This window comes from Volvox carteri (genome assembly GCF_000143455.1).
Source record: "Volvox carteri f. nagariensis unplaced genomic scaffold VOLCAscaffold_50, whole genome shotgun sequence".
NCBI classification, from domain to species: Eukaryota; Viridiplantae; Chlorophyta; class Chlorophyceae; order Chlamydomonadales; family Volvocaceae; genus Volvox; species Volvox carteri.
This window is the reverse complement of record NW_003307593.1, coordinates 825,902-839,870: the sequence shown is the minus strand read 5'-3', so window position 1 is coordinate 839,870 and position 13,969 is coordinate 825,902. Positions and strand designations below refer to the sequence as shown.

General features: G+C 54.4%; 2 protein-coding genes across 2 annotated transcripts in view; both read right to left on the bottom strand.

Moving 5' to 3' along the window:
- Positions 1–6,559, bottom strand: part of VOLCADRAFT_119030 (uncharacterized protein) — a gene marked incomplete at both ends in the record, with an annotated part of 8,144 nt that extends 1,585 nt beyond the window's left edge. The window contains 12 exons of the mRNA XM_002955257.1: positions 188–243; positions 1,390–1,492; positions 2,272–2,372; positions 2,710–2,767; positions 3,072–3,179; positions 3,800–3,931; positions 3,962–4,069; positions 4,466–4,596; positions 4,805–4,881; positions 5,217–5,389; positions 5,582–5,689; positions 6,509–6,559. Of these exons, the coding sequence (XP_002955303.1) occupies positions 188–243; positions 1,390–1,492; positions 2,272–2,372; positions 2,710–2,767; positions 3,072–3,179; positions 3,800–3,931; positions 3,962–4,069; positions 4,466–4,596; positions 4,805–4,881; positions 5,217–5,389; positions 5,582–5,689; positions 6,509–6,559 (1,206 nt within the window). The remainder of the gene's footprint in view (positions 1–187; positions 244–1,389; positions 1,493–2,271; positions 2,373–2,709; positions 2,768–3,071; positions 3,180–3,799; positions 3,932–3,961; positions 4,070–4,465; positions 4,597–4,804; positions 4,882–5,216; positions 5,390–5,581; positions 5,690–6,508) is intronic.
- Positions 6,560–9,279: 2,720 nt separating this feature from the next.
- VOLCADRAFT_106768 (uncharacterized protein) overlaps positions 9,280–13,969 on the bottom strand; it is a gene marked incomplete at both ends in the record, with an annotated part of 19,810 nt that continues 15,120 nt past the window's right edge. The window contains 2 exons of the mRNA XM_002955256.1: positions 9,280–10,679; positions 11,198–11,285. Coding sequence (XP_002955302.1) covers positions 9,280–10,679; positions 11,198–11,285 — 1,488 coding nt within the window. The remainder of the gene's footprint in view (positions 10,680–11,197; positions 11,286–13,969) is intronic.

The following is a 13,969-nucleotide window of genomic DNA, read 5'->3' as shown; positions in this document are numbered from 1 at the left end:
GGTGTGCGCCGGCACCTATCTATCTCCAGCCAGCGCTTTTCTTACTACAACCCCGCCAAACCCCACTGGCTGGGAGTGAAACCGCAAAACACAATCCCCGGCACACCTCCCGTCCCCTCCCCTCCTTCCTTTCCAACCGCAAACCACCAACCGCCCAGTGAAACGCCCCCAACTACCAATCTCTTACCAGAAAACCGTCGCAGTTGAGATCCGCCGCTTTCAGAAGCGACCTGACGTCCGCATCTGTGTCGTGCAGTACGGATTATGTGGGCAGTACGGCGAAGACGCCGATCCATTGGGTTTAGTCAACAAAAAGGCGCCGCAAGACGCCGCAAAAAACATATAAGGCACATGTATGATGTGTGAAACAGGGGGGTATATCTTCACCCGTGGCAGCTACCCTGCGAAACCCTGCCTTCCCCGGTATTTCGGGGCACCCTCATCTAGTCACCCTAGTCAACTTCTCAGTGGATCGCTCAGGTTCCGCACCCACCACCAGCATCCAACGGAATCTGCCGGATCGACAGCGGCCCAACTCTAGTCTGGTCGGCTCGCAGGTTAACTTTGTCCCAGGTCACCACCGTCCATCACCTAGGGGCGCAATACCTTCCACCATCGGAAGGATTTTCGACCCTGACAGGTCTCAATCCCGGGATCTCCCGGGGGCTATGGTCCGTGCCTTACCAGTAGTATGTTGTCATGTTGTCATGTTGTCATGTGTCATGCACATACACATGCATACATGTATGTATGCATGTATGTGTGTGCATGAAGGAGAGGGAGCATTCAAACCGAACGGTGGTGTCCATGCTCGTCTGTCTGTCTGTCTGCCTGTCTGTCTGTCTGTTTGTCTGCCTGTCTGTCTGCCTGTTTGTCTGCCTGTCTGTCTGTCTGTTTGTCTGCCTGTCTGTCTATTTGTCTGTCTGTCTGTCTGTCTGTTTGTCTTCTGTCTGTTTGTGTGTCTGTCTGTTTGCCTGTCTGTCTGTCTGTCTGTTTGTCTGTCTGTCTGTTTGTCTGTCTGTTTGTGTGTCTGTGCGGAAGTGTTTATTACACTCAGAAACGTGAATCCTTTGTTCATGTTCCCATATCCCAGGTAGGGGCCGAAAGACAGAGGTTTTTGTAGATTGTTATATTGAGAAACATCTTCATGTACTAAAAACGTATTTTCTCGGAACTTTTCCCAATGACCCAAAAACCTTAATCAGGTTTAAAAAAACAGTTATCACTTCATTTAATAAAAAATTCAGAAACAGAACAACAACAAGGGCGAGGGGGGGACGAGGGTGACTAGGACACGTCCGGAGGAGCCTCTCCTCGCAACTCTCTTCCCCTTCCACCCCCCCCCACACACACACCCTGCGGCCCCCCCTCCTTCCCTCCCCCTCTCACCCTCCAGCTGCTCCCCCCGTTGCGATAGACCAGCCCTCAGCTCCTCCACGGATAACAACCCGTCCTGATCCGTGTCTAGGTTCTCAAATAGCAGCTTCAAACCCTAGAGAAACAAAGTGGGAAAGGGGCGGAGAGGGAAAAAGAGGGAGAGGGGTGGTCGTGGCGTTATTGTGTACGGGCAGTATGAGGGTCGTTCCATTGGCGCACACATAATAAATAGTTTACGATAATTATTATTTTGACGGCCGGAAAGCGGCCGACAAGGAGGTTGCCGGACCGGCGATGGGAGGCAACGGAATTTCCGCAAAAGTTTGGTCTCCCGAGCCGCCAGGGGGGAGTCCTGGAGTAATGGGAAAAATAAGTACATGCTCAAGACCATGTGCCAAATTTTGAACCACCGCAATACTTATGCGGAGTAATAAAGATTATTATTTCCTGCGTTGACCCGTTGACCCGTATACACACCCAGGTGCCGTATACGCGCGGTGCGCCCGTTCCGCCAAACGCCCGACCCCAAGGAGCGCCGCTAACATCCCTCCTAGGACCTTCTCACGGCTTAGGGTTGTGCACTATGTGAGATGTGCACTGTGAGATGTGCACTATGTGAGATGTTGTACAACCTTTGCAGACGCGGCGATCGATCGATCCCGCCAATGGAAAGGAAATTTGGGAAATTTCATTAAAAGTTCCCTTAGCCATATAGGAAATCCCCAAGCCGCGCGGCCATGGAAGGGCCCCTATGTAGATGCGCCCTGGGGGGGGTGTCGTTTCCTTGGAGGGTGGCAACCTCCTTCAACAACACCAACACCCTCCCCGTCCCTCCTTCCCTCCCCGCTTTACAGACACATACATGCATACATGCATACATACATACATACTCACCGAGACCTCTTCAGCAGGCAGTGCGGCCGCTAGCACCCTCCGCGCCTCCCTCTTGAACATGTTGAGTGCTCGGAACTGACTGATGCGGTCACGAAGGCCACCTGGGGTTGGTGCGGGGAGGGGAGGGGAGGGGAGGGGGAGGAGGAGGGGGAAGTGCTTATGTGCTTATGTGCTTATGTGCTAATGTGCTAATGTGCTTATGTGCTTATGTGCTTATGTGCTTATGTGCTAATGTGCTTATGTGCTAATGTGCTTATGTGCTAATGTGCTGGTGTCCTGGTACTATTACCTATATCATGGAAAGGAGAGGGAGAGGCGTATCGAGCCAATACACAGCAAACACACACACTCCAGTCGCATGCCAGTCGGCCATGGCATGTCAACACATAAAGGGCTGTCGTACAATCAACTTCTCACTCTCCCACCCATCCAACTCACCCTGGAGCGCCCTGGCGGGTGCCGTACCATCGGGCCGCAGCCAGGGGTGGGACAGGACCTGTCGAGTCGGGGGTGGGGGTGGTTCGGGGGTTCCGGATTCAACTTCTCCCACACCCACAGCAGTACGGCACCAAGCTGTTCATTAGTCATGATCACAATACACGTCACCACCCGCCACGAGGTGATGACGGTTCAGGGGGGTAGTATGTGGGGCCCCACGCTTGGCAACCTTAGGCAAGCAATGGGAAAGCGACCCAGCATGCACTAGTGCACGAATGTATACGTAGACGTATGTATGTATACATGTACAGTCCCCGCTGTCTCTCCCCCCCCATACACACGCACCATCGCCCCCCACGCACCTGCTCCAGCTTTATGCGCTTATCCGGGTCCTTCTCAAGCATCTTGGAGACCAGGTGGCGGGCGTGGCGGGAGACTGAGGGCCAGGGCCCGGCGGTGAGGTCCACCTCCTAGGGGGGGGGGGGCCCGGGGGGCCGCCAGAAGGGCGCCATGTAGCTTCCAGGTTAGCAGCGAAAACAGGAAAACCGCCGGTCAACTCCCCACTACCACCACCACGTTCTGTGGAGAGTTGTGTGTCTGTGTGTGTGTCTGTGTGTGTGTCTGTGTGTGTGTCTGTGTGTGTGTGTGCGTCTCTGTGTCACGACATTTTAGTGTGAACGTTTTGGTGGTACGTACGCACGTGTTTTGTCGATGCTACAGTCGTATGACGCGACATCTGTCTGCGTGTGTGTGTGTGGGGGGGGGGAGGTGGGTTGTGTGTGTGTCTGTTTGTGTGTGTGTGTTGTTTGGGTGTTGGGGACCCTATGGAGGTTAGGGGGGGGGAGGACTCTAAAATGGGGGACCACTACACGGTGTATAGCGGCGGAGAAGGTTCTTCGCGAACCTGGCATTTGCCCCCTGCATCAGAGCCGGGGGCCCTGGAACCCGCCACCTCTCACGTGAAACTGTACGACACACAAATGCACACACGTACTGCTACAGATACATTGCGCTCGTCACCCCTCCCCCTCCGTCCCCCCCTTCCGGGCCCCCATGTACGCATGTCGCACATGTGGGCCCCCCCGGGTACCTGTGTACGAACGGCCTTCAGGATTTCCGCATCCGAATTGCCCGTAAAGGGCGGAGACCCGCACAACAGAATATGAAGAATGACGCCCAGGCTCCAGGTGTCGCAGGCACTGCCGTACTGCCGCCGTACAACCTCTGGTGCCATGTAGTACGCCGACCCCACCACGTCATGCAGCTCGCCCTGCCCCTCCTGGTAGAAGCAGCTCAGACCGAAGTCCGCCAATTTGATTCGGGAGTTGGGGCTCCGGTCCGTGATGAGGAAGTTCTCGGGCTGCGGGTTCAAAGGGTTTTAGGCGGTTTCGGGAGGCTTTAGGCGGGTTTTAGATATGATTTGCAGAGTTTGGTTTATGTGATAGTGCTTTGGGAATCCGGTGGCGAGCAGTCGGTGCAATGTGGATGTTCTTCCTGGGCGCATAGGATGTGGTGGTGGGGGTGGTGGGGGTGGTGGTGGTGGGGGGGGCCCACCCTGAGTTTCTTCTTAAAAGCAAACCCTGAAGTGTAACCCTAACTAACTAACTAACAATCATCCACAATATTAAAGTGGTTTTTGTGATTGAAGTTATGGGGTTCAAGGAAAGCGCGACACGACACCTGTGACGGATAACGGCGAGGCTATAGGGCTGGACAGCTGCTACAGCTGCCGCTAGGCTGCCACAAGCCCCTCTACCTTGAGGTCTCTATGTATGACACCCAGCATGTGGCAGTACGACACGGTTTCCACGAGCTCCCTAAACAGCGACGCGGCGGCCCGCTCCGTAATGGTGGTGATCTTTTCAATTCGCTCAAACAGGTCCCCTCCTGGTATTGTACGGGCGGGAAAGGGAGGGGGAAAGAGTACGACAATAACGTTGAAGTTTGTCCCTTCGTGTGATGAAAAGGAATATAGATAGATGATAGGGAGAAAGAAAAGAAAGAAGCATGTACGGCACTTGCAACGGTCAACTTAACGGTGCACCACAACCAACATTACAACTGCCACAACCGCCCCACCCGACTGCTGACCCACCCGTACACAGCTCCATCACAAGGTACACGTCATTAGCGTCCTCGTAGGCGCCGTGAAACGTAATGACGTTGGGGTGCCTGTTGGTTAAACGGTTAACAGTTGACATATGCCGCTTAGTTTTGGGCGTGACACGGGTTTTTGTACAGAGCAGGTTTGAGACCACCCGAGGACGGGTATACGCGAGGGCATGCAGACCCAATTACGCATGCAGGTATGTATGATCCTGGGCGGTTGTACAGTTGATGTGGTTAGTCGTTGGCGGTTGACAGTTACCGTTAGTCACTAACCGCTTCATTCTGTGCAAGTCCCGTAGCCCCAGCAACTTAGTTAGCTGCGTGCCAACTGTACCCCTAACTTGCCCGTACCACTCAGCCTGTCCATTACCCTCCGTACTGTACTGCATTACACCCACCCGCGCAGATGGTGCATGATCTCAATTTCTCGCCGTACATCTCTGATGGATGTCGCCCCAGTGAGCTTGCGTTTGCTGATTTGCTTGCAAGCAAACTTGTCCCCCGCGGCGTTCGTTATCACGTGGATGGTACCAAACTGGCCCTTGTTGAGCTGAGCGCCAAATTTAAACATCTGGATGCAGGATATTTGTTGATGGCAAAAATATTTTTTATCATCAGTTTCTTTTAAAATGAGGGTAATGATCTCCCTCGCCTCCGACTGCCAGCCAGTCCTCCAGCCTCCCGCCCTCCCGCCCGCCGTCCCTACTGCTCATGCTCCCCCAAAAACCCCCAGACCCGCATTTCCTCCAACCCCCCGCTCCACCTTATGTATGTCGGATGTCTGCCGGGTTACCCACACTTCCCCGTCCTGCATGCCCAGGGCGGACAACCGCCGTACGGTCTTGGCATCTGCCTTCGTGGAACCTAGCACCTGGGGGGGCGGGGGTTGGGGGTTATTTGAGTGGTGGGGTGGAGGCGGTGTGCGGGGGGGAAAGGGGCGGGACTTGCGTGTTTGCTTTCCTAGGTAGGTAATCTAGCGGATTGAGCAGGGGTGCGTGGGGTTGCATGGGGGTGCAGGTACCTAGGCGATTCTGTGCAGGTACGTATTATGCATGGCTGAGTATGCATGCTTCAAAATTATTGCCGTACTGCCGCATGGCCCTTTAACTGCGAACCCCCGGCGACCCGACCCCACTGGGCATTGTGTTTTGCCATAACCCGTTGTACAACACGGTGTGTTTCGCGTTAAAAGCACCGCCCGCGCTTCGTGGTGCTTTGAGTTCCGGTTGTCACGCTGATCAACAAGGAGAGGGAGTGGACCCCCCCCCAAGAGAAGACTAAAAAGGGGAAACGGCTCCCGCCCAAAAGGGGAGTCTGGGTTTCTTTCGTGCGCCCTCTTGAAATTGAGTGTGATATTTGTTATTTATTCCAATGGGGAGGAAGGAATGGGGGCGGGCAAGGTGGATTCCAAGCCAAGGGAGCCAAGGGGATTTGGATTTCGTTTTCGTCGGTGGGTTAGCCTTGCGGGACGTAGTCGGGCCGCGGGTACATCTATTGAGGTGGCCCAGCCCTGTCGAGGCCTCCGCAAAACCCAGAGACGAGCAAATGCGCTTATAAAGTTGATATGTATTAGGCCAGGGGATCTCTAGAAAACGGATGCTGCTAAGGATGATGTATAAGCGGCTTCACTGTCGGTCAGGGGCGCCCGTCGCATCCGACGCATGTTAAAGTGGTGAGTCGTTTTGCGCACCTGTTTGGCAAGCTCGCTCTCCTCTGAGGCGCTGGATGCACATATGCCCATGATGCAACTTCTCCTGGCGTACGCGCAGACTCCTTCCGAGCGGTGTTTTAGAGACAACGCGCAGCACTGCGCAGCTCTACTGCGCAGATATAGATGTACTGCAATATAAATCGATGTCGAGTCTCAGGGTCCTTAACCATAAAGAGGTCTGCCGTTGCCATCTTTCCTCCTGACATCGCTCTCCCTCAGCATGCTGGAGGGACGAAAGCTTGTTATCTTCACCCTCAGGAACAGATTTGTTGAAGGATGTGTGTAACCGCCTATTCCCTTCAGTCCTCGAAGCATGGGCTGAACGGCTCACGTTGAGCTTGACAACGCCAATCAAGTCTTCGGAATTATAATATCAATAAGTTAACAAAAATCTTATTATATATGCAGTTCGTTAAAAGCGAAATCGGGATATTGAGGAAAAACGCTGTACGGTTAAAGTGTTAACCCCCCTTAACCTACGCCGTACGCACAGCAACGACAATCTAAATAGTAATCCTGGTGACATGCCGATGGCGAATGGACCATTTATACATTACCGTTTATGTGCTCTTTCCTCGGAGCGGGGTTATGGTATCCTTTTCTTGCAATTCTGATCTTGCATGCTGCTATTTTGAAAGTTTTTGAGGCAACCTTGATCCTGTACGTTTATTAAGTTGCGGCACGCTGTCTACCGATGGGAGCTGGCAGCTCGTGCTTATGCAGCAGTACATGCCAAGTAAATACTGTGCGGCAGGTCCTGGCTGCCTGCCCCATACCTTATTAGCCAAGTACCTAGCTCATTGAAGCATATTTGATGACATCTATGATTGACGAGACGCAGACTGCAGGAGTTATTTTCAGAATGCTCCACGTGTGCAGTATCAATGCAATGGTTTGTTTTTGTGCTTTCTTTTATGCTTAGTATTTAAACCTTTCTTATAAGGCCTTGTTTTTAAGCTTTGTATTATGGGCAGTGGGAAAACAGGCAACGCAAATCGCAGCACCTGTCGCTTTCATTTTCTCATGTTCAGGAAGCCAACATTTGCACAGTGGAGACGTCCTGCTAATTCGGACGGGACATCGTGATTCCAAAGCAGAGTTTCTCCTCTTGTACACACTTCGCAACTTCGTCAAAAATCAGTCAACCTGCCAAACAGAAAACGTGAACGGAATGAAACCCCAATCTGCAGCCACTTTACTTCAGGAATAACGACAAATATAGCAATCACGTATTTAACCGGGTCAACCAGGCAGCCAGGCAGAAGGTCGGTAAGGGGCATGCCAGCCAGCAAGGGCAGGCGCAGTTTCCACCCTGGGTCCATTCCTGCTTCAGCTATACTATATATTAGTCCAGGAAGGCTGCAAGGGCATAAATGACACACAAAAATAGAATATCCAGACCGTTGAGAAACAACATTGCCAAATATGAAATGACCAGATTGACCAAACTGACATCTGGCCGGCCTCGCGCTTCCTGGACTTCCACTTCGCGCAGGCGTTTCCCAGTATACGCCTCCACAAGACACAACAACACGTACGGCATATGATGCACAAAACACTTAACCCTCATAAGATACACACATACGTCTGGCCCTTAGCGTGTACGACATTGCCATAAGGCCAGAAAAGTAAGCTGGCGGAACGCTCCACAAGAAAAACAAGCCAACCCGCGGCCCGGCAAGACGCCTCAGCACCTCTCTGCTCAGCACTTAGCTATGCGGCCTAAAAGGCCGCTGCACCCTGCAATTAACCCTAACTAACAACCGGTCAACCGCCTCACTCCGTTGCATACATCTCGTAGCCCTCCTGGCTCACCTACGTGACTGAGATAAAACACAAAACTGGGGATGATGAGCCATTTGGGAAACCGATCGCGCTGAGATTGCATTCCAGTATTCTCAGTATTGACCTAATTCCCTGTTGCGCATACAAGGCTACCAGATTGAACGATAGGATACTTTCCCCGCGTTTTAACTACAGAAACCGTGCAAGAACAAGAGTTGTCGCAACGCCTTCCAACTGGTTCAAGGAATGGCGCAGAAATTGCCCCAACCCAAGCCTAGCAGCGAAAAACCAAAAAACCTACGAAAAACCGAAAAAGCATATTCCCCGAGCCGCTCCAAACAATCCTGCCACTCTCTCACACAGCCATCATCGCTCTCCTGTACGGGTGCACCCGTCGCCCCGAAGGACCATCCGAATCCGAAGGGAAAAAAATTCGTTCGCGAGCGTCACAAGCCGAGCACAAAAGCAAACAAAATCCCTCGCCATACACTTAAAAGTGTAAGAAAAAATAAGCAATCGACTACCGCAAACAGGCATGCGATGCAACCTGCATGAACCGATCACAGATGCACCCTGTGTTCCATTGATTGCTAGATTGCACCATTGAAGGTGAAATCTCCTCTAGGAAGGTGATGGCTGATGGGTTCTGGACTTGACTGAACGTAAGGCATCTGGACTGAACTGCAGCCGAAATGGCGTTCAAAATACGCACACGGCAATCCGGGGGCATGCCATCATGACTGAATGCACGCTTGAGCCCGGATAGACAGAAAGGCAGAAGCATGAAAGGGGATGGATAGATGGATTGGCAGATATGGCCGGCCATGACTGGGAAAAAGATAAGCAGCATCAGCCCCACACGGCCGAACAAAAACGGCCCCGTAATCGCCGCGAATCTGCCATGTAACAACAACAGCAGCAGCAGCAGCAGCAGCAGCAGCAGCAGCAACAGAGGTACCCGAAGCTCACGCCCCTACCACAGCCCGTGCGTTGCTACAGCGACCGACAAGTAACCAGCCCACAAAGCCCCAGGCAAGCTGACCACAGCGGCCGCCAGCGCGGACGCAGGCCAACAGCAACGCCGCCGCCGCCAACCACGCCGCTACCACCGCCGTCACTGCACCGCACAGCGACGCCACGGCGGGCCATCGCACGGCAGCGCGGAAAAGCCGTACGGCAAGTACGAGCATTAGGACACAAGTAGGCGCGGCGGCCACAGTGCTTGTCAGCTCAGCCGTGCTCTCCGCTGGCGGAACGACGTTATTGGCATTTCCTCCTTTCCTCGCGCTATCGGTGCCCGTGTTATCTGCAGTCGCAGGAGGTTCTCCAAGCGCGGCGCTGACGGCACAGCGCACCGTCCTCAGCAACCCAAACATCAGTGACAGCTCCCGGGCATCGGATGCCGCCGGCAGCACCTGAACTGGCAGTGCAGCCACCGCCACAGGCACCGTCGCTGCCGTCGCCACGGCTGCCGGAGGTACGGTAGGTCCCGAGGACTCCTGCCCGCCAGCATCGCCATTCTCCCGAGCCTCGCAACCGCCTTCATCACCCTCTGCAAAGTCTACCTCCTCATCTGCGTCGTCCATGGGCACCCAAACCGCCAGCCCTTCCGCTGCCTTCGGCCTCGCGGCCGCCTTCACTGAGGTCGACACAACTCTGCCGCCAATGCCGGTACCGTCAACTATAACGTTTCCGTACGATGCGTACGGCAGCACCTGGAGGTCATCGGCCTTGACCTGGAGTCCGCTGACTTGAGGTTGAACCGGCGGCCGCCGAGTCGTCGCCGCCGAGGCGGTTGGTGTCGTAGACGCCGCCGGCCGCAGCTGCGGCGGCAGTGGCGGCGCGGAGCCGGAGCTTCGAGACCTCCGTCGTGGCGACCACTCCGGGGACCTCAGACCCGGGGTCTCAGGTAGCCCGGTCGTTGTCGCCGGGCTGGCGCCGCCGACGGACATGTGGGAGGAGGCAGCCAGGAGGCCGCCGCCGGGGCCGCCGCCGCCAGCAGGGGCCTCCGCCGCATCCGAGTGCGCGTACGGCGTCCCACCGCCGAAACGTCGCCCCCAGAAGTCCTGGTCGCCACCGCCGCCACCGCCTGGGTGAGTGAACGACCTCGGGGACGCGCTGACGGCGGAGGCAGCTGTGGTGGCCGGCGCGGCGTGATAGTGGTAGAAGTTGGAGGGGCTGTTGGCATAGGAGCGATCGTATGCCGGTCTGTGGCCACCGTCGCCGCCGCTGCCGCCGCTGACGTCGCCCCATGGCATGCCGGTTTCCGTGCTGGTGGTGCTCCGGGCGCCAGGTGAGGCGATGATGGAAGAAGCTACACTGCCAGCATAGCTTCGGGACCGTCTCGAGGTCAAATCTCCAGCACCTGCTTGGCGAAAGGAGAGGAGAGGAGATTGGCAACGTTGGGAGGTTGATCAATGATGTCAATGGCACCAAGGCCTTGTCATGATGGCGACAGAAGGGGGAGGGTAAAGACAGGAAGGGGGCAAGCAACAGGGCGTGTTTCAAAGACCTCCCTTAAGGCGGAAGGAGCAGGCGGCCGTAGAAGCGGGGGCAGCGAGGTTAAAGAGGCCATAGGAGGGACCTAAACCCTGTAGGATGCACACTTTCGTCCTATGCCTGTATTACATGTTACGTGGGCTCGAGGCCAATCCCGAAACGTAGTGAACGAAGTGAGCTAAACACATTTCCAGTCAGAGCTGTTTTTTCTCTTGCGCATGAAAAAAAGCGAATAGAATAGCCTCAGCGGCTTTCGCTAACGCTTCCAGGACAAGGAAAGGCTTTACCGGTACTTGCGGTCGGCCCCATAAGGAACCCCACTGACACTGACAGCAAGGGCCATGCGAAGACGCACCGCACCGCACCGGCCCTGGGCATGCTCACCAGACGCGGGGCGGATAAAGCCCAAAATAGTGGAGGCTGTCGATTTGGCTAGGGGTGGTCTGGGTGGTGGGTTCGAATCTGAGGGCGTCTGGCGAGCAGGGACGAAGTGGCTATCAGAATGAACCCAGGAGTCCAGGGCCGACGGGCCGGCGCCGGAGGCGGAATGCTGTTGTTTCTGTTGCTTCCTCAACATCGTGACGTGACAAAATTTACTGCAGTTCAAAAAGAAACTGATCGGCAGAGCGTAAGGAGGCAAAGCAATCCGCCTGTGCACCAGGCAAAGGCTGCGCGTGCACAATTCAACCAGCAGCGATATCCAGATTCAAACCCCCCAGAAAACTCAATCATAAATAGACGAATAGGATGTCCATCCTAGCAGTACCTTAGAAGCAATAACTCGGCTGAATTACGGATTGTAATGGCTGACTAAAGACGGCGTGCGCTGAAGTGCTGGCGTGCTTCTCATTTGCACTGAAAGATATAAATTACGCCAATAAATTTGTTGGATACGAGCCACCTTCGGTTCCGGGACTCGATACGGCAATCAGGCTTTGGGCGGGAAGAGAGAGAGTGCGTAATCTGTACAGATTCAACAAAGTCAAAACGCTGCAATAACCGGTAAAATTGTTCATGTTACTTCACTGCAGCAGCAACAAAATTTAACAATACAACAACACGTGTCTCCAACTTCTAACGATGTCAGCCACCGACGTAAGCAACCGCTGACTGGCGACCTGCGACACGACGGCCAACATGCTGACAGCTATCCATCCCTGCGCCCAATGGCAGCAGGGATTCTACGGGATGATGGAACATAAGCCTGCGCTTCATGTAACACCCACATCCTGTCCTTTTCTCCTATCCTACCTTTCTGTCAACCTATCCTTATGTCCTCATCCTACCTATCCTAGAAGTACTGTCTCTTTTTGCTATTTTACTATCCTGCTCATCGTTCACGCTTTGAGGCACTGAAAGGATTTGTCCGATTTGCTTGCAGCGAGCCCGATATGGAGGAAGGAAAATCGGTTGACCGCTGCTAGTTCGCTCCTAAACGCGCACGCACGACTACGCACAGCCAGCCCCAACGAACAGGCCGCCGTATGTCCGCCTTTACTCAAAACCATAACATCCCGACCAACCTGGTGCATGAAGGACCGACTGACCACTCAGTCGGTTTCGGAACTCAGAAATGTTCTCCCGCCCTCTCTCCCTCCTCCCCCGTCGCCTCGACCTCTTCGCGCGCCCCAGGTTCACTATAGCCCCCGACAGCCATTACCCTACACTGCCTCCGCCAAGCCATGGACGCTAAACGGCAACTTTTCCGAGAAGCAAAGCCCGCAAGAGCATTGCTGCTCCTCCTTTTCATGCTGTGTGACTCAAAAAAATGCGTCGGATGGGCGATAAGGCGCGCGTTCGGTTGCCACCAACCACCATCCCCATATGGGGTCTCCCTGTACGCCTAGCCGCTTGGGCAACGAGGGAAGATCCCCAAGCCAGGTCGCGCTGGACACATACATACATCTGGGGTTAGTGTATGGGCCGGAACGGCAGTTCTGGGCCTGCCGCCAGCAGTTGTATGACACAGCTAGAGCAGCTATGTTCGCGTTGAGTGCAAAATTAGATAAGCTAAAGTTGTTCGCCCCAGATGTGAGGATGAGGTGTTTCGATACGCAGGTACGAGCAATACTGTTGTATGGTTGTCAAGCGTGGGGGCCGTTTATGCTAGCTGAGGTCTCGGACAGGCTCAGGAAGCGGAGTGATGCGAATAACCTTGCAGAGGGGCCCTTTGAGGCGTGCCTAAAGGACAGGGCAGTGCAGCTTCAGATATCTTTCATGCGGCAAATTGTAGGAGCTGCCAGACCAACACACCGCCTCTTGTTCGCAGAGCTATCGCAGCTACCCCTACACTACCACGTTCTCAAGCAGGTTGTGAGGTTTTGGAACCATGTCCGTTTACAGCGTGGGTCTGTGGCATACCAAGTTTTGCGACAGGAGGTCGCAGAATCCCTCTCCAACCCCGAAGGGCCCGGATGGGGGACACTACTCCTCCGTTTTCTATGTTTTTTGGGGCACGATGTATGGAAAGAGGCCCCGCAAGGGCTACACGAGGTAGACGAACGAGTGGAGTGGCTGATGAACAAGCCAATGCCAGAAGGTGTGATTTTGGAGTTCAAGGACCGATTAATGAGTGGTTGGAAGCATACGCGTTTAGATGTCCAGCCTGACGTGTATCCGTCAGACGGCAAGCAACCAGGAATTCACATGGCGAAGTATAAGCATTGGATGGGGCTGGCGGCCGAGCAAGCGGGCAGGAAGGAGGTGCTCCCGCACATCACAATGTTTATCCCACGTTCGGCGAATCGCAAGCTTATGCAGTTTAGGCTTTGCTGTTGGGCACTGGCGGCTAACAGAGCGCGTAAGGGACGGCGTTATATACCTAGGGAGGAGCGAGTATGCCCTTGCTGCGGCACTGGTAGCCACATCGAGGATGAGAAACACATTTTGCTGGACTGTCCGGTTTACGACGGAATCAGATCTGATATGGGCTTTCCACGCTTCGAACATATGAAGGACGCTATGAAGTGGGAACCTGAACGCCTGGCAAGGATGCTGGAAAGTATATGGTCTCACCGCAACTCTATCGTTCCCTTTGGTCGTTAGTATACTTCATCACTTGTTTCGCTGGAAGTGCGAGGTAGGATGGTGCTTATAGGCGATTTGGCAGCCCTTGAGCCCTCGGCTCGTACTAGGGTGGTTTGCAGGTACGGGGAA